This window comes from Antechinus flavipes, chromosome 4, assembly GCF_016432865.1.
Source record: "Antechinus flavipes isolate AdamAnt ecotype Samford, QLD, Australia chromosome 4, AdamAnt_v2, whole genome shotgun sequence".
NCBI lineage: Eukaryota > Metazoa > Chordata > Mammalia > Dasyuromorphia > Dasyuridae > Antechinus > Antechinus flavipes.
This window is the reverse complement of record NC_067401.1, coordinates 370569492-370591247: the sequence shown is the minus strand read 5'-3', so window position 1 is coordinate 370591247 and position 21756 is coordinate 370569492. Positions and strand designations below refer to the sequence as shown.

The 21756-nt window shown below is 32.7% G+C and overlaps 1 protein-coding gene across 1 annotated transcript in view; it reads right to left on the bottom strand.

Annotated features, from left to right (window-relative positions):
* Positions 1 to 21756, bottom strand: part of USH2A (usherin) — a 998601-nt gene that overhangs the window by 205740 nt on the left and 771105 nt on the right. Inside the window, exons 48-49 of the mRNA XM_051996749.1 lie at positions 16831 to 16999; positions 5493 to 5714 (exon numbers count right to left, since the gene is read on the bottom strand). Coding sequence (XP_051852709.1) covers positions 5493 to 5714; positions 16831 to 16999 — 391 coding nt within the window. The remainder of the gene's footprint in view (positions 1 to 5492; positions 5715 to 16830; positions 17000 to 21756) is intronic.

The following is a 21756-nucleotide window of genomic DNA, read 5'->3' as shown; positions in this document are numbered from 1 at the left end:
CATAAGACAACCACTACATGGTTTTCCAGAATTAAATGAAGGCAAGGGTGAGGATAGTGAGCTCTCAAAAACTATGCATCTGGAATCTTGCCAATCAATAATCAAGATGTCTATAAAATAAAAAAGAGAGTGGGATGAAAACAACTGCCCATAGAGATTTGATAAGCCTAAGACCAAAGAGAATAATAGGAAGGAGAATAGTAAAATTCATAGGAGACAATAGCTAACAAGAGAGTTAGCAATAAAACCCTTGGCTTCATAGCTCTATATAAAAATGTTCAAAGTATGGGTAATAAAGAAAGCAACCTAGGGATTCTAATTCAAGGTAAATTGGATTTCATAGATATTAATTACTATGATATAATAGGTTCAGACTCGTGATTGGAATAATCTTACTCTTTTTAAGTGTATTCAAAAGGAACATAGGTCAAAAAAGGGTGCTATAGGACTACCTATTAAAATGTACTCATATGGAGTAATTCAGGAAAACAAATGGTGAATCATGGTAAGAAATATTTGAGTGAGTATTAACAGAAAGAAAAATTCTACATAATAGTATTGTAATTGTATATTGGAGACCACTTAGACAGAAGGAAGAATTAAATAATGATACAAGAGATAACAAATCTGTCATATACTTAACACATAGTAGGCACTTTAAAAATGTTTAATGACTAATAACTAAGAAAATTCAACTACTTTCTTTCACAACTTGGCTTTTCTATAAATATTTTGCATAACTTCTTATGTGGTTTCTTAATTGTAAGTAGGGATAAGGAAAAGAACCCAGTACTCAAAAAGCTTAAAAATAAATGGAAAAGAATTTTTTTCAATGTAACTGGGTAAAAATATTAAATAAATAAACAAATTTGTTTAAAAAAGAAAATCCATCTATCCAAATATATGCTAGAATTCTCTCACCAAAATCAGAGTAGCTGATAAATATATGGATTAATGCTCATTTAATTTTTGGAAAACTTAAAAAAGTGATGAAAGAATCTGTTATTTGAGACCCTGTCCTAATTATTAGAGAAGAATTGATACAAAAAGATGTGAAACTTAAAGGCTAATGAGCATTCTACCACAAAATTCCTGATAGAGATGTAGAAGAAATTTGGGCATGGTATGACTGGTAACCTAGAGTTAGAGAGATTATATTTTAAATGTTTAGGTGAAAAGATATCCAAGCTCCAATGTTATTCTTCACATCCACCCCCAGAATTCAGACAAAGAAGAAAATGCTTAAGAATTAAATTCTAATGGCATTTGGAGAAATAATTCTATTAAAGAGAAAAAGGGAAATAGTTTAGGGGAAATTATTTCCTTGTATACCTCATATTTTAAAATTAAAATTTAAAATTTAAAAAAATTTAAAAATTGAAATAAGGAATGAACGATACTTAAAGATGGATAAGAAGTATATTAGTACTCCCAAGGCCTAGAATATGCTGCAATTGGTTGATGGAGGAATATATAATGAATGAGAGAATGATAACTATTTAACTCTTAGGGTAGTTTAGTTATCCTTTCCAAGGAGAATAATTTTTGTATTCATAAGGAAATAATAAAGATCATTAGAAGATAATGTAATCTTAGTATAATAGAAGGTGGCCAGGTAACATCAGGTTTCCTTAAATAAATTTAAGTCACCATGCCTAGATGAATGACATTCTAAGGTACTAAAAGAATTGTAAAAATAACTACTTAGAGATTGTACTTTTAAAAAGATTTTAAAGGGAAAGGGCAGCACAAGTCTGGAAAAAAGAAATGTCTTTTTCAAAAATAAAAACAAATAAGGTTTGCAATCTGTAAGTGAGAGATTGACATCTAGCCTTGGCAAAATTCTAAAAGGTCTTGGTCAAAGGATGGTTTATTAATGAATGTTTTAGAAAGACAAATATTAATCAATAAAAGTTAGCATGACTTTATTTCACCAAAAATGTGGGTCCATGTGCAGAGATATTTGTGGCAGCCCTTTTTGTAGTTGCAAGAAACTGTAAACTGCCCTTCAGTTGGAGATTGTCTGAATAAGTTATGGTGTATGAATGTTATGGAATATTATTGTTCTGTAAGAAACAATCAGCAGGATGATTTCAAAGAGGCCTGGAGAGAAACAGAAGCAGGAGATCATTATAAATGGCAACAACGAGATCATACAATAATCAATTCTGATGGAAATGGCTCTTTTCAACAGTGAAGTGATTCAGGCTAGTTCCAATGGTCTTGTGATGGTGAGAGCCATCTACACCCAAGGATTGTGAGAACTGAGTGTGGATCACAACATAGCATTTTCACTCTTTTTGTTGTTGTTTGTTTATATTTTATTTTCTTTCTCATTTTTTTTCCTTTTTGATCTGATTTTTCCATATATTGGATTACTTGCTATCTAGGAGAGGGAGTGGGGGAAAGAGGAGGAAAATTGGAAGACAAGATTTTGCAAGGGTTAATGTTGAAAAATTATCTGTGCAGATGTTTTGAAAATAAAAAGTTTTACTTAAAAAAGTGAATCATATCAGGCTAAATCTAATTTCTTTTTTCAGAGTACTTAGATTAGAAGACTAGGGCAATGTTGTAGACATAACATATATTTAAATTTTGATAAAGTAACTGACAAATTATGTCATGTTTTACTTGTCTGTATGATAAATCAATATACCTAGTGGACGAGATGACAGTACATGCATGAACTGAGTTAGTTATTTATGTTAAATGTCAACTTGAAAGGAGGTCTTCAACTAAATACCTTAGAGATCTGTCCTTGGTTCTTTAGTCTTGAACATGTTATCAATGGTTTGGATGAAAAAAACATCTGGCATGTCTATGAACTATGCAAATAGCCAGAAGCTTGAAGGAATAGCTATTATGCTTGATATCAATCAGAATTCAAAATGACTTCAACAATATGGAATGATGTGTTGAAATTTTATATAGATAAACCTAAAAGTTTACATGTTTGTTTCAAAAATCTTAGACAAGTAAATGATGGGGGCAATAGTGGCAAGTCAAGATATTTTTATGCAGAATTTAGTGACTCCATATGAGTCAACAATGTGAGACAATATTAAAAAAATATAAACGAGCAAATAAAAGAAGATGCCTATCGATTGGGGAATGGCTAAACAAATTGTGGTACATCAGTGGAATGGAATGGAATATTACTGTACTGTAAGAAATGATGTGTGTGATACATAACGAGAAACCTAGAAAGATCTTTAGGAAATGATGTAAAATGCAGTAATTAGATGCAAAAAACTAAAATTGTTATTTGGTTATTTTTCACTTGTAGCTGACTTTTCATGACTCATTTATTTTTGTTTTTGGTTTTTGACAAGGACACTGGAGTAGTTTGTCATTCCCTTCTCCAGTTTATGATGAAATTAAAGAAAATAGGGTTAAATGGCTTACCCAGGGTCTCATCTTGTAAGTATATGAAGCCAGATTTGAAATCAGGAAGATGGGTCATCATGACTTCAGTCTCACATTTCTATTCATTGTACCACCTAGTTGCCTTCATAGTAACTACAAAAACTTTTTTTGATTTAAGAACAACATGCCCCAAACTCAATAGTAAATGTAACAAAACTATAAATAATAAGTGAAACTTGAATGAAAATAAATAAGAAGACACCTTTAGACTGTCCGTTTGTGGAGGTGGGAGGTCATAGATGTTATATATTACATGTTTTTAGGGGTTTTTTTTTAAACAAAAGGGGCAGTTAGGTGGCATAATGGATAGAGTACCAGGCTGGACATTAGAGAGATTCATTTTCCTGAATTCAAACCGATCTCAAACACTTATTAGCTGTGTGTCCTTGAGCAGATCACATCACCCTTTTTACCTCAGTTTCCCTGTCTGTAAAATTATCTGGAGAATCCAGTATCTTTGCCAAGAAAACCCCCCAAAGGGTCATGAATATTGGAAATGACTAGAAATAACTGAAAGTGGAGTCTGTAACTATAAGAGAAACTGGTCTAATTGTCAAAATTCTAAAAAAGTCAGCAAATTGATGCATTGATCAGCGGTACTGATTGTTTTTTTTCTCCCTCTCTAAAAACCAATACTTGTCACAGGGCATGGCTCTACGGGAGAGGAAGGAGGACAGATACATGGGATATCAAACAAAATATCAATAAAATATATGAAAAGACAAGGCAAGCCTCCCCTCCACAATTATTACTCTCCTAAATTACATTGAAGAAAAGAACGCCCTGAATGAGGACTCTCAACTCTCCTTACCAGGTCAGAGCTATAATTTTGGTTCTGGGATGCTTCAGAACCCCAGTGGAAGAATAAACAAACATGCCAAATGAGGGCTAGGCTGAAGAGATAATGGATGTTTAACCAAGAAAGAATATTTGGTAAGGATATTTATAGCAGTGTTTAATATGTGAAGGACTGCAATGTGATAGAGAAATTAAATGGATCCTGCTTGAAATCTAATAGCAGTACTGGAAACAAAGATTGAAAGTTAAAAAGAGGCCAATTTAAGCTTGAAGAATGAAAGAATTTCCTAATAATTATAGTTTATATGGGCTGCAATTAGAGACAGTAGATTCCTCATCATTAAATGTCTTCGAGCGCAGGCAAGATTTTCACTTATTGGGCATGTTTTAAAGGTAAATATTGATTAGCTACACATTAAATTATATTACTTTCAAAGTACTTTATAATATTAATTTTTTGCCCCTTTTTTTGGAGATGTTCATAGGCCAATCTCAATATTGACCAATATGAAAAGTATCATTGGATCTGTTTTTTCCAACATCACTAGTTTGGTCTTCCTTAGGAAGCCTCTATTTCTGGAGGATTGGCATATTTGTGTCAATCTTAGTGTGGATTTAGGTTAACTCTTCCCTAGCATAAAATTCCTCAATGCCAACAAACTATAAGCTTCAAGTCAACTCCAATAGTACAGATTATAAATATTTGAAATCATGTCTATTTCTGAGATTCTTGAGGGTATTAAAAATCTTTAGTGAAGTGGATACCTCTGATATAAGATAGTTATTATTACTTCAATGTTAAAAATTAGTGGAGGAAAACAACAGTATTTGGCAGGTAGCATAGAGAGAATTGTCATCTGACTAAATAAAAAAAAATTCACATACAATGGGACTTTTTAGATTAAAACAAATGTGTTTTATATATATCTATATATAACTATTTTTAAGCCTCATGATAATTTGCTTATGTAAGTAGGACAGGCATTAATATTGTCATTTAACAGACAAAAATTAATTTTAAAAAGTATAAAAAATTGGTCAGTATAGAAAAATAGAAGTTAGGCCCGAGACCCAATTCCAAATATAGTTCTCTTTTTCCTATAACATGGTTTTTATCTATATAAAGAAAAAATTCTTCTTTGATAGATCACCCAAAAGTTTTTATCTATATAGTGGTAGGGGGTAGGGTGAGTGGGTTTTAGAACTAGATTCAGTCTCCAAGATCTTAAATTCTATGATGCTACAAACAGGCATTTAAGGACAATTACCTGGAAGTGGGATATTTATTCTGCCCTTTTCTTCACCACCACAGCAGACTAATTCTTTGCTCACCATCTGTCCACCACAACACTGTTGCTGATAACCATCGTGCAACTCCCCAGCACAGCAGATCTGGTTTCCTGAGGCAGAGTATGGGATGTTCTTGCAGCAAGAATCCCCAACACCAACTGAAACTCTTTGGTGTTCAACGTCTAGACAGCATATTTCACCTGTCGATTTAGGACAAAACCAAAGATTGTGAGGATTAGATGCATCTGTCTCTTTGATGTCATGAATATCATCTTAAAGATAATAAAAACATTTTCAAAATTTCTACTGACAGAAAGGGTTGTTATCTTGCAGAAACTAATACAAAAGAAATAGAACCATTCTTTTGGGGTTACAACATAATTTTAAGTTGTAACATCAACAATAACAACAACATTTATTTAGTCCCTTCTGTTTGTAGGGTATTATGTTGGACATAATTCTTGATCCATACCTTCATTATGAAATTTATAGTCTAGAAAGGGGATATGATGATGAGAAATATGTAGCAAAACATAGTATTACAGGATAAATGAATTAGAAAATTATAAGATGTATGTGAGGAAATGTATTATAAAGAACAGTATATCAATCTCAGAGTAAGGAAGAACTGCCTCTAACTACCATAACTAACACATTCTGGCTGTGTGACCTTAGGCAAATAAGTTGACCTCTCAGTGTACTAAACAACTCTTTGAGACTGCACTTTGTAGGGAAAGATGCATTGACAAAATGTGGTTGCTCACCAGGAATTGTCTACCAATGACATGACACATCTAATTAAAGAAAAAAATGTGATTCATGAGTAATATAAGTATCAAATAAGGGAATGGATTTCAGAAGGAAGTGGTCTTGTAATCAGTCTTTAAAGTGTAGGCTTTGGTATAACAGGTGAGATATGGAGAGGAAATCTTAGTATATGGATCATACTAGATATCATGGAATCCTTTGATTAACTTATGAGGCTTATAGATTCCTTTTCAGAATAATGTCTTTAAATGCATAGAATAATATATATATGCATAAATATGTAAATAATATTATATACATGTTTAAAAGATGCCAACTTTACTGAAATAGTTATCAAAATATGTTAATAAAAAAGTTCAATTTAAAATCCCAATTTAAGAACCAACAAATTCAATCTCAACTAATATTATTTAAAGTACTAAATATATGCAAGCATCTGTCCTAGATTCTGAGGATACAAAGACTAAATTACAAATATTTCTTGCTTTCAAGGAATTTTCAATCAACTATGGGACTACAGTTCAGAGATAACTACATACCTAATAGCTTGAAGAAGGAGTACAAATAAGGAATGCAGGAAAGGCATTCTGTAGTATAAGGTACCTACCCTTTGAGGAAAGTTAGAAATTATAAGAATAAGCAAAAAATACATTTAGAGCACATGGACATTCAAAGCAAGGACACAGAGAGGAGATGAAATATCAATTTTGAGAAACATTTAACTGCAGACCACTTTGCTTATATAAAGGGTGTGCCATAAATTTAGGGATATGTGTAAAAAGAGGAAAGAAGAACTTGAAAAAAAATTTTATTTGTTTTTGCAATTGGAAAGGGATGAGACAGAGGAGAAATGGGCATGATGTTGTAAAGAAACTTCACAGACTTAGGAAAGTTTGAAAACCTTAGACACAACGTGTCTGACATCCCTTTATCCCAGTAGAAATACAAGTAGTTTTTCTTATTGGTGATGTGGGATTGGAGTTCAAATGTGAGAAAAGGTTTTCTTTCACACAAATACACACAGACACACACACAAACTCATGAATGTGTATAAAACACAGAGGTACATACAAATACATGTGCATTTGTGCAATACACATACTATATATAGAAGATACACACATATGTGTATGTGTAGACACATGCAATATACATTACATGTGTACAGTTTATGTTCGCATACAATGCATGCCAAACATGTATGTATGTGTGTGTGTATAAGTGTGAGGTATCTGTAATGAGATAATGAAAGATAGAGAAAGAAAAGGAAAAAAAGTCTTGATTGGTATCTACAGTTAAAAGGCAGCATACAGTTTAAGATCCTACAAGATTAAGAGAGAGTACCCAGACAGATTAAAAGAATATTCCAAGGGAGAAAACTCATGACAATTGAAGAGAAAGTAATCAGGAGGAGGGCACAATCCCCAGTTTCAAATGCGACAGAAGATCTTGTCAAGAAGCATGGGTATTGAAATAAGCTATTCACTTGGAGAGACTTACATGAACTTATGCTAAGTGAAATGAGCAGAGCCAGGATATCATTATACACTTCAACAACAATACTATATAAGGATCAATTCTGATGGAAGTGGCTCTCTTCAACAATGAGAGGATCCAAATCAGTTCCAATTGATCAGTAATGAACAGAACCAGCTACACCCAGCAAAAGAACACTGGGAAATGAGAAACATAGCATTTGCACTCTTTATATTATTGTTTGCTTGCATTTTTGTTTTTCTTTCCAGGTTGTTTTTACCTTCTTTATAAATCCGACTTTTCTTGTGCAGCAAGATAACTGTATAAATATGTACACATATATTGTATTTTACATATACTTTATCATATTTAACATGTATAAGACAACTTGCCATCTAGGGGAGGGGTCGAGAGAAAGAGAGTAAAAGTTGGAACAGAAGTTTTTGCAAGGGTCAATGTTGAAAAATTACCCATGCATTTGTTTTTTTCAATAAAAAGCTATAATAATAAGAAAAAAAAGAAAATGGGCCATTGGATTAAGGAATTAAGAGATTAGTCATTACTTTGGAGAGAGCTCTGAGTCTGTAATCAAGAAGTGAGAAGAAATGAAGGCATACATGTATATCACTTTTTCTAGGAGTTAAGTGAGGAAAGATGAAATCTCATTACTTGAAGGGATGACAGATTCAAATCAAGAAAAAGAAGTGAATGATTTGGGAGTAGATGTGTGGATATTTATCCACTTTGCTTTGAAGGAAAGAGTACATCGAGTGGTATAAAGTAAGGCTCTGAGTTGTAGAGGAGCTTGAATTCTAGGTAAAATAATTAGTGAAAATTATTTGAACTTCATGTGGAAGCATGGGGAACCAAACATCAACCTGTACTTTGAAGAATGTACTTTCTTCCCTTTGTAATAGAGACTTTTTATATGATGGGTGGAGTTGCAATGTGTTAGACTATTGCAATATAAATTGCTAAATTTGCATATTCCATTTGAGAGCTTAGATGAAACTATTAGTTTACTTGAATTTTAGTGACAAAGGAAACTAGTTTCTCAGACTGGTAATCTTTATGTCTTTAGCATACTATGCGACGAGTGAGTACTCCGAATCCTTCTAAACGATGCCTGGGAACTGTGTATGCTTGAGCATACTATGCATGTATCTTTATTAGGTAAAGGCAATAATCAACAAAAAGGCAAGAAGAATTCAACTATAAAAAGATATTCATCAGTTTAGATACTTGAGCCATATTTTCCTGAATTCCTCAGAATCTAATTTAGTTACTGATGGAAGAAAGGCCTTAATAACAGGGAATGTGGGTTACATCAATGGGAACTAAAACTGATTTTTTTTAAAAGGGCTATTAGACATAAGATACAAAGGATCATTCACCTTCTCATTAACCTCTCAAAATGGGATCCATTCCAAGCCAGGCTTGAAAATGTTTTCTCTCAGAAAGCTACCATGCATTCTTACCAGTTAATTGTTATCCTTATCAAAGAATGACCCACATTAACATTTAGCTTGGGGTTATTAGCATATTTATATAAAAAGGGGGGAAAATGACCAGCATTGTTCATGCTGGCATTCTCTGGTTAAAAAAAAAAAAAAAAAGGACAGGGGAATTAAGGGAAAGGGGAGATAGAAATTGAAGGAGTAAAACAGAATGAAATAAATATTATTAAACATGTTTCTGATTAATCCACAGATATCAAGATGCCTCTTCAGTTCTCAGTCTCAAATATGAAGAACCCTGATGTAATCTGAATTGCTTTCAGATACAAGATGATTTAGGGTCACTGTGTTTTCTTTTATGGTGTAAACAGTGTTAAACTAGTTAACACAGACTACTAGATCAGAATAGAGGTCAAAGAATATAATTTCACCATTTTGGTACATTGAGATTAATGATACTAGCAAAACACTTTCTCTGATTCTTCCATGTGATGGCATTTTTCTGATGACATCATGCTAGGCATTCTAATAGTATGATATATGAATTACTTTACAATGAATTGGAACTCGGGGTATGCTGAATGGTTTGGCAGAAATTCAAAGGCTTCAGAGCATAGGGAGTATGTGCCAACCCATGGGCAATGCAGTTTCTTTAGCTCTTGACCTGAAAATTACTTGCAAAGAGGTTTGTGTAACTAACCACCTAATGCCAAATTTTCTATGGGCCTTCAAGGTTCATTTAATTATTGCTTTGGGGGTTTCCAGTAAATAAGATTAAGGGGAAAGTACTTTTAAAATAGCTTTCCTTAAAATAAAGAGAGAAATTCTTTTGCTTCTGAAACTGACACTTTATTTTAAGATTATAGAAAGGTTATAGAAACTACCTTGTATAACAGTTCACAATACTAATAGAAACAATTACTTTGTCTTGAGCAAGGAAGGGAATTTTTTGGAGATTGAAAAATTAGTTTCAAATTCTAACTTCTCTGCAAATTTTCAATGTGATATTAGCACTAACCTTCAGACAGGCCCCTTTCTTAGAAGAAAATTAAGTATAATTCAGAAAAAGGACAATAGAAAGAGGTCTTTCCATCTACCCACCCATCCACCCATCACACTTCCAACCTTTGTCCCTGTAATTAATATTATTTAGTTCTATTTAAATTGGAAGAAAGATATGAAGGGTAATTTAAAAAAAACATCTATTATATATATTAATTTCTTAAGGGTGATATCTAAAACAGAAAAAAAAGATGTATCAATAAATTAGGCAAACTCTTTGATGCTCTGGCAATGTCTGACATTAGCTCTTGAAATATCTAATCAGCATTGCTTTGACTAGACACATTTCCTCCCTTGCCTCTAATGATTTGAAGGATAGGAAATTGGTGAGCCAAAGAGCTGAGATGGGAAACATTGCCCAGCTATTGTGGAACATGGAAAGATCTAACATTGTAGAACTTTTTATGGTGTGTAGAACAGTACTGAACAGAAAGAATAAAAAAGACAATTAAAAATCAGATTAAAACCCATCTGCAATGCTACTCAGTTAGTCATCAATAAGTAGTAAAGGTTGAACATTATGCTAAAGACTAGAATACAAAGAAGGATAAAAAGACAGTACCAATTTCAAAAGTCATTTGATTCTGAAGATAATGAAGAGCGACTAGTATTTTTTGAGAAGAGCAGTAACATGATCAGATGAATACTTTGGTAGCTGAATCAATAATACAATAGTGTGGGGAAAGATGCAGCAAGGCAAGGAGATGAACCAGGATGTAACTGCAATAGTCCAGGCTTAATTTAATGGTAATTCTATGAGTAAAGAGAAGGAAATATATGATAGATGTTGGGAATGTAGAGATGATAAAACTTGGCAAAAGATTACATATATAAGATGTGTTTGAATGAAATTATGAGGATGATACCTAGATTGAGAGTTTTGATGGTCCATGATGCTCTTGACAATTAAAGGGAAAGCAGGAAAAAGAGAGAGTTTGAGAGGAAAGGTAGTAAGCTCTATTTTGTACATATTTGAGATGTACATGGAACATCTACTTCAAGATGTCCAATAAGCAGTTGGTAATTAGAGATGAAGGTCAGGAGAAATGTTAGGGATGGAAAGGTAGATCAGGGAATTATTTGCATAAAGATAATTGAATCCATGAAAGTACATGAGTGAATCCACTGAGATATTAGATAGAGAGAAGTGGATCTGGGTAGACCCTTAGGAGACATCTATAGCTAGAGAGGAAAATCTGCAAGAAAATTCAGCTAAGGTACTGAAAAGAAATTATTAGATGAGTGAGAGGAGAATGAGGAGGCAGTAGCTTCATTAAAACTTGTAGAAGAGAGACTACATCCAGGAGAAGAGAATGTTCAACAATGTCAAAAGCTGCATAAAGAACCAAAAGGATAAAGATTGAGAAAAGCCTATGAGATTTAGTCATAAGAGATTATTTTTCATTTCATAGAGTAGCAGTGTCAGTTAAATGATGGAATTGGAAGCCAAATTACAGAGACTTTAGAAGAATGAGAGGAAAGAAATGAAGGTACCAATTGTAGATGGCTTTCTTAAGGAGTTTATATAGCAAAGGGCAGAGATATTAAGAATAAAAACTAGTGGGGATGAATGGATCATATGAGGTTTCTTTTCAGAGTAGAAGACATTGGCATGTTTTTAAACATTAAAGAAGCATCCAGTAGATAGAAAAAAAAATGAAAATTAGAGAATGGAAATGATAGAGGAGGATATATTCTAGAAAAGATAGGATAAAATGAGAACAAGGCCATATGTGTGTGTGTATGTATATATATACATATATACATTATATATATAGTAGGGATATCCCTTGGCAAGAAGAAGGGCAATCTATTCATTAGACAGAGGCATAAAGCAGGACATATTTGCAGAAATGAGATGAGCTGAGGAGAAGAAAAGAAGAATCTCAGTAAGTAGCCTCATGTTTTTTTTTTTTTCCAGACAAATATGAAATGAAATTTTCAGCTGAAAAAGTGGCTAGGATACCCACAGACATTTTGAAGAAGAGAGAAAAATTTCACACTTTTTGCTGTAGTTATTGGGATAATGAATCCATTAGAGAACATAAAATGATGGCATTGCTTCATTTAGAAGCTGGTTGAGACAATGTAACATAACTGTAATGGACCTGATCAGATTGGTTTCATGAAAGTTTGGATCTTGGAAATACATGACTGGCCTCAGGAGATGGGAACAAAAGATCTGAGTGTTGAGGACACTGACACATTGAAATTGTTCATCAAGGAATAGAGTTAAAAGAGCAAAGTGCAAGCAGTGCAGGGGCAGATGATGCTACAGGAAAGAACTAGAAAGATTTGAGGTAACAATGAAGATGAAGAAAAGGGTTAGAGGTCAGAAGGCAGAGGGAAAGATAGAATGATGGATAATAATGATCAGATAAAGAGATTTCAAACTTAGTGAAGATGGAAATGGAACAATTTGACTGTCACTCTGAAACAATAGATAGGAAACTGGATCTGGAGTCATGAAGCGCTGAGTTCAAATTTGACCTCAGACACTAGCTATGTTACCCTCCTCAAGTTATGCAAAACCAAAAGAAGATACAAAATTCATCATGCTTCAGAATATTTAATAACAGTAACAGGAATTACAATCAGTGAAAATAAGGTATCATTAAAATAACATCAAAAGGGAAACATAGGGCAACTATATTATGCTTTAAAAGCATTACAACCAGTATCACTATATTTATGTATACATATATATTCACAAAATAACACAGTCTATGAAGTTATTAAGGAAAAAGAGTCTATTAAAAAGGACATTTCTGGTAACACAATGATCACATGAGACTTTAATATTTCTTTTCCTGAGCAAGATAAATTTAATAAGATAAACAAAAAAAAAAATAGAGAACTGAATAGTTTGCTGGAACAGACTTGAAAAATTTATAGCAATTTCTGGATAACACTATTAAAGAATATAAATATACTTCAGCTTTAATGATAACCTTATAGCATTTATTATATGGTAGGAAATAAAAAAATAAAAAATAAAGGCTAAATATCATAAATTAAACCAAGGAAAAGTTGATTTTTTGGTTATCTTTTGGTTCTTATATTTTGAATCTATATCATTTGACTTAGCAACAATTCCATCAGACTTTTAAGATCTAATCAATAGTTTGAAGACATTTTTACAAATACCTGACTCCACCACAATATCTAAAATAACATTCTGGAATAGAATTTTTGACATATACAATGATAAAAACAAAAGCATATTTGTTTAAGGACTAGGGAAAAAACTATTACAGAAAAAATAGCTTTTCTATTAATTCTTTGGAGGAATCAGTAGACAGGATATTGTGCCGCTGTTGACAGAGAATATTAGAATTCAAAAGTTGAGTTCAGAATAGCAAGCAAAGGGGAATCATTGAAAATATTTTGTTTCCTAAATATGATCTAGCCTATTCCCCTCCTATTCAGTTAGGAACCTGCTCCCATGTTGGAGTAATTTTTATCAAGATTTAGGGTGTTCCTTCTCCTTAGTTGATATCCTATAAGAACCGAATCACTTGTTATTGGGATAGTGAGAAGCAGTCTATATTGGAAATTGAGCAAAGGATTTGGAATCAGGTTCATGTTCTGCCATACTTATTAGTTGTTTGATAATGGGTAAGTTCATGGTCTTTCAGGGCTGCTTCTATTGTAGAAAGAATTCATCTTCAGTTACACCAAATGAATTGAAGAGATGCTTTTTAAATCTAAGACTTCTGAGATTTTTCAGGGGTCCTCAAACTTTTTAAATAGGGGGCCAGTTCACTGTCCCTCAGACTATTGGAGGGCCAGACTATAGTAAAAACAAAAACTTTGTTTTGTGGGCTTTTAAATAAAGAAACTTCATAGCCCTGGGTGAGGAAGATAATTGTCTTCAGCTGCCGCATCTGGCCCATGGGCCGTAGTTTGAGGACCCCTGATATGGAGCCTCTATTTTTGATAAGCTTATATAATATTAATTATTTATTCTTAGATTTTGTTCCAGTTGAAGATTTGTAAAAGATATTCAAGATGAAGACAATTTCTCAATTAATGCACTTTGGCTATGTCTATATAATTTTCCAGTGAAACTAATTAATATAGCTAATGCAATAACATTTTAGTTAGACAATTGGTGATATACAAATGAGTTGTATATAGATAATTTGTACTCAACTAATAGGAATAATTTTGACCAAGATCTTTAGCTGTTGAATTGGCCAGACTGAACTGGCATTATGTTTGGGATTTTTTGTTGTTTAGTTTTATCCGACTTCATGACCTCATTTGGGCTTTTCTTGGCAAAGATACTGGAGTGGTTTTCTAATCCCATCTCCAAATCATTTTATAGATGAGGAACTGAAGCAAACCGAGGTTAAATGACCTTCCCAGGATTGCACAGCTATTAAGGATCTGAGACTAGGTTTGAACTTAGGAAGATGAATCTTCCTGACTTCAACTCTAGCTCTCTATCCACTGTGGCATTTAGCTGCTTCCATATTTGAGATACATTTTATATTATCCAGGGCTTGGAAAAACAAACAAACAATGTCCCCCAAAACATCTCAAAGTAAGTTGAATGCTAAATTTCAGTCAAAAGCTATGGACCCAAAGAACTGATGCTCATTGGCTGTGTGATCTTGTAAAACTCATTATATTTCTTTAAGGCTCAATTTCCTTACAAGTAAAATAGGGAAAATAATACAATACCTAGTTTGCAAGTTTGGGTTTTAGGTTCAAATGTGACAACATACACAGTGTTTTTTTAAACCTACAAGCATTATACAAATAATAACTATTATTATAATGACTCTTAATGTCATTGGAATTGTTATCTAATATATATATTTAGGAACCTTCCCAAAGGGTCTTAACAATCTATCAAACTCTTCTCCCTCAGCAATTTTTTTATGGGAATAAGTCTTTTATCAAGTAGACAAAAAACATTCATAGAAAAAACAAAAACATTCTCTACAGCTCTACCAAGATAAATAGTATTATTTATAATATCAGCAAAGGATGGGGTATTTGCAAGGTTGGAATAGACCTTTCCTAAATCAGCATGCAAACATGTTAATACTGTACAGGAATGCATTCTCAAGTACCAGCACTGGACAGTTTTTGTGTAGTTATGACTTCTGATTTATAAACATATCTAGATGTTATTTCTCTTCCTTCAAATACAGACAAAGAATGGTAAAAGTGGATTAGATGCTAGTTTTCTTTCTTCAAATAAAGATGAAGAATGGTAACAGTGGGCTAGGTGGGTGAACCGTGACCAAGGATTGAAAAAAGAAATATTTTTGAAAATTTAGTTTACCATTTCCTTGTTATCCCAAACTGTACTAATTTCATTGTTCTGCAGCTCTATAAGATGTTCAAAAGATGATGAATAGAATTGGTAAGAGGTAGTCATTGATTCAGACATTTTCTGTTCCAGTGAAATAATAGGTCCAGCCCCTATCCCTATTAATAGTAGTAATAGTAGCATCATTGGTATCTGCAAAAGCACATGGAACTGACAGTTCCATTTCCACAGTGATGAGCCCGGAGAGCCCCCATGTCATTATAAGATAGGCTACCACAAAATAGGAGTGAACAAATTTAATAATTATTAGTGAAATGAGATGAAGAAACAGTTGATAACATTTTGTTTTGTCTCTAGAGCAAGGTTTTGTCTCCAGAGTAATTGGCTAACAATAATACAGTTACCTCAATGTATTTCATTGTATTATTTAATCCAAGTAAAAAAATACTTATTGCCCAGCTAATGATGTACAATTGGATTAGCTGTCTTGAATAAGTCAATCAACACTTAAATTGTAGAAGAGGTAAATCCAGAATTTGATAAGAAGAATACAGATTGGGTCTCATTTGGAAAACTAAGCAATAGCTTTAATGATTCCAAACTGATCTTTGGCACATAAAAAATCCAGGTTTCCAACATCAATATTCTCTAATGATGCTATTTGATACTAAATCATATGCCAATATGGAAATTGAAAAATGAATTATTGAAAGAAACAATGGATATAGATGTAACATAACAAATTATCAATGATAAAAAGTAGAATTAAAAATATCATCAAGGATATGTACATTTGGAGAAAGATGAGTCAGTCATGAGAGGAAAGCCAGGGATAAAAGATGAACAATATGAATACTATTCCAGTATACAAAAATTGCTAAGTGACCTAAATGGGAACATCCATAATCTTGACTAAGTTTTCTATGGAGGATTTTAAAGAAGACTTGAGCACTCAATGGTGGTGGTGGTGAGGGGAAGTGTTTATACTGATGAAATAACATATCCAGTAATAGGGTATATTTATCCTAGTTTCTTATTTCTGCTTTCCAAAGCCTTTCATACATTTCAGTAAAGCAAGAAGAAATGGAATTAAAATGAAGACAAGCTACATGTTATTTGCTCTGCTTTGATGTGGAGTCATTCAAAACAATTAACTGAAATGGATTTGAGAAAGGTTCCAATGGATCCAGGGAATTTATGAGTCCATTTGCTTTTTTGTCCCATCATGCCAAAGATAATTGACTAACAATAAAAACGTTTTCTCACCTTGGAGGACTCTGGCATAATAGCCTGAGCAGCACTGATGTGTTTGTTGCATTTCATGCATGTGTCCACCACAACAAACTCTTGATGAATTAGGATGAAATAGGATATAATTATCATCACAGCAAACATAACCAGGTTTGAGATCATAGAGAATTCCATCACAACAGATCTGAAAGTATTTTTTAAAATAAGGAATATCAACAAAATATATAATGGTATTGTCTCATATAACCAGATAAGTCATTTCCCTCTATGTGCTTACCAGGAATAAAATAATGCAAGTTTGTTAAAACTGGACTGTATCCAACATGATTAGGATTCAATAAATGATATTTGAGAGCATACAGATTTTCTATTAGCTTTGAATGATGTTGCCCTAATAAAATACTCTAAAAATATGAATTATCTTTTGAATGTTTGTGTCTTCCCATGTAGAGCAGATTTAAATAAGTAAAAGAATGTTTTAGGTTATTTTTTAAATGATTAAAAATTTTGTACAAAAATTCTTTGAGACTATAGAAAGCATGTTTTATTTTGATGTTTAAGTGTCTTTTATTTTAAAATGAAAATGGATATTGTTCTTCTTATAACCTTATTTATAACCATAATCTTCCGATGATGGGATCTCAACATGGAAAAAACTTCTATAAATTTGAATATACAGAGAATAGGACACCAATTTTTTGAAAAAGAAAATTTACATGGAAATGAATTTTGAAAAGCTCTTTTAACTCCAGGTTTTCTTTAGGTACTAGGAAAGAAATAATATGCTTGAATAATCAAATAATTATTTGCATACTTACTTGCAGGCAGAAAGAATAACACACTGTATACATAACAAATCATGCTGAACACTCACTGAAAAGTAACCTCAGAATCTCTATTCTGCATAGCTTACTTTAATTAGAATATACGCTTCCTGTGGCTAGATGAAAAATTCATTTGGCAGAAAAATACTAGTTTTTAAGTGGTGTTGTCCATCTCCCTCCTTTTGCTCATTGTCAACTTTAGTTTGCATTCCTTGAATTCTAATGTAGTTTGTCACACACAGAGAAATATGGAATCTGATTTCATCTCTTTAAAGGAACTATTAGATTGCACAGTATATGCAAAAGTTACTAACACAAATATCATAAGTTCTTCAGTTAAAAACCCAAAGCAGTACATTTATAGGCAGACAAAAATAATATAGGCAAATAATTAAAAAATGATCATATAGTTGGAGTTGGGGAGGGCTTCATTGGCTATCTAGGTCAATCCATAAAGAAAAGGAACCCCCAATATAATATACTTAACAAGGAGTCATCTGGCCTTGGCTTCCAAGTGAAGATTTAAATTAGCTCAGTCACAATGATAAATTCAGGGATTCCTCCTTTTAGCAATATGTCCCTCTTTTTTGCCTATTAAAACTAGACATTATAAATTATATATCTTACATGTATATAGTTTATTCTGGAACACAGAAACTCATTTCATTTTGCTTCTATTTACCCTCCTCTACTGTTCTTCAAGTTTATATTATGATTTCATTGGTTTAAAAAACTCCTTTTAGGGAAATCCCCTTCTTCCATATAGATGGGCAATTCATCTGTAACTTTTAGCCTTAGAAAATCACCAAGTCATTAAGATGTTAATTGACTTGTCCGGGATCAAGCAGAACATGTATACTAAAGGCAGGAATGGAACATGGGTTTTCCTGACTCTAAAGCTAGCCTTTTATTCATTATAATATACAACCTCTCTTTTGTGAGCTATATAAAACAACAAATCCAAACAGAAGCAATTCATTGTTTAAATAAATGATACACATTACATATATATATACATATATATACACACATATATACTATGTATGTACATATATATTTATGCACACACATAAATATATTCCTAATCCAATCCCTCATTTAATCAAAATGCATTCAAAATCAGTCTTACTAATACATATTGGCATTTGTGACCTGGTATTAAATAAGATTGTTATCTGTTTTCAAGAATCATACGTATTACTTTGATCTTGGATTTGTGGATTTAGAGGTGGAAATAAAAGCATTAATTCTATCCCCCTAATTTCACAGGTAAGGAAACTGACAGCCACAAAGAGCTTAATGCCTTGTCCATGGATAGAAAGACAATAAGTGGCAAAGTCAGGATATGAAGCAGGTCATGTAACTCCAAATTTAGAACTCTTTTTACTATAGCACACTGTTCCTTAACCTTCCCTATTTCAATTTGCTTCAAAGCTTTCCATTCACTATTATGAACAGTAATACTGGGATATTAGATGGATAGTCCACCATTCCTCTGTCAGCAACATCAACCAAATGTTCCTTTTCTTTTAACAACATATGTAACATAGCACTCTTCAAATGATTTCTGAAGCTATTATTATGCATGGTAGCTCCATCATCTGCAACTTTTTGTAGATTAGTTAATGCACTTTTTTGGCAGCATTGTTAGGTTCATCACAAGCTATTTGCATTGGTATTAAGCCCAAAGAATTTGCATTAACAACCTACAATATCAAATGTAATCAGGTAATGCTAGGACTGTGATAATAAGTAGGTTAAAAAAAAAGCAAAGACAAGTGACTGGCTTTCTCCTTTTCCTAACTCCAGAAATGAGGTTGCATATAATAATAGTGATAACATCTAAAAACACTTACAATGTGCCAGACACTGTGCTAAATGCTTTACAATTATAATCTCATTTGGATCTTAGGAGGTAGGTGATATTATGATGTCCATTTTTCAGAAGGGAAACTGAAGCAGAGATTGAATGCTTTGTCCAGGACCACATAGTAATAATCTGAGGCCATATTTGAATTTAACTCTTCCTGATTCCAGGCCCAGCAATCTCTCTATTGCACCACTTAGCTCTCTCATAACAGGGTGAAACAATATAAGGAGTTCTTAGAGCTATATTTTCTGGGACACCAAGCATTCGTCTAGGATAATTTATTAATTTGATTCCACTGAAATCGGTAGTCTTAAAGTCCAATGGTGAGAACTTTACCATGTAATTGTGGACACTGACATGGAAAACTTTTTGGGTTACTGAAAGACACCTTTTAGCCAAGAGTAGATAAAGAAGAATGTGTAGGGTTTGGGAAAACAAATATCATGAGCAAGTTCTATGGGGGAGATTAAAACAGAAAGCTCCTACCCTTCAAATTCAATTTCAGAGTTGCATGTCTGAGATAATTGAACTGGAATTTTCCATGACTGGGACTGACACTATTGGTTTGTTCTCTGAAAACAATATTTTCAAAAAGTAGCACTTCCATTGACTTTGTAAGAAATACTACCAGCCCATGGTGAAGAATCTAAGTTTAAATGTTATTTCACACACACACACACACACACACACACACACACACACACACAAATATACAGACATATTTTGTACTATGTTGTATACAAAATATTTCAACATTTGAAAAAAATTCTTATCTTTTTTTTCCTCTTTTTTATTTTATTTACTTTTGGGAGGGAAGGTAATATGTATTCTTATAAATGTTTGATGGCTCTAAAGAGAGCAACTACAAATAATCATTTCTTTTGGGATTTTGGTTGACTTATTTTAGTCTCTTTCCCTCACTATATCCAGGTTGTCCTTGACCCTTAAAATACCCATAAGGTTTTCTTTAGTGCATCACTTAAAAATGATATCTTTTTATATGGCAATGTAACTATTGAATTATAGGTAACAGCCTGGTATGATGTTTTCTTTTTAAGACTATTGGACAGTATTTGCATACATGAGTCTCATAAGGGTGATTTAACTTGTCTCCTTTTCTTTTCCCTGGATTATTCCTATATCTCTTCTCTATAAATGATGGACTATATAAATTTTAGTTGCAGTGAGATAGGTTATGTTCCTTTTTTTGACCTTTTAAAAATGGATATAATTGTAGTTATGTGATGCTCTGTCAGGTAAACTAATCTATAAATAATTACTAAAATTCCTATTCACAAAGTATTGTTTTAATAGGTATTTTCCAAAATTAAAAAGCTAGCTCCAAATAGCTGAATAAAATAGAAGGTGAAAGGAAACATCACAATATTTTAAGCCTGAAAATACAAAGATGTTCAAACATGTGTTAATATAATGTCTGTAGCTATTAATTTTTCCTGGTTCTTCTAGAAGATATACTCCATTAGAGGTTCTCATCATTGTATGGAAGCGACTTTGGGTTTATAAAGATTCTGTCAACTGAATTAAAACTCTGGCAAATCTTACCAAGCTTAAAAGACTTCAATAATGGACTAGGAATGAACTGTCAATTAAGGATCATGCTAGGTAAATTTGATGAAGTTTATCCTTTAAAAGGTAGGCCACTACAATTCATTTACTCCATCTACTAATTTACAGATAGCTATGGCAGTAAAGATGAAATCATGATTACTTAAAAATAACAAAGTGTAGAAGTCATCAATATTATATCCTCTAGTACACAAATCTATGACTTGATACAATTTAAACATACATATCACACTCTTTTTTGTGTGTGTATAACCATATATACATTACATACATGCTTACACACTTATATGACATACAATGTGTTTGTTTTGACTAAATAAGGAAACATGCAGATTGTTCAAGAAGTCTTGGTAAGTCTTTATGAAACTGCACTAAGACTTTTAGGACACCCTGTATATAAAGCCCTGAAATGCTATATAAATATGAACTGTTGCCATTATGATTACTTTGGGGAAGGGGCAACTTGTTTTCTGAAATGACTGTCTCAGTCTATTGCCTAAACTTAAGTTTAGCCTTGAAATTGCCTGAACTTAACTTTAGCCTTGAAATTACTGTCTAGAATCTTTGTAAAAATAAAATCACCTCCTAATGAATTAGAGTTTTCTGTTTTTGTCATATACTTTGTCATGTGATAATCATATCATATCATAGATCATATCA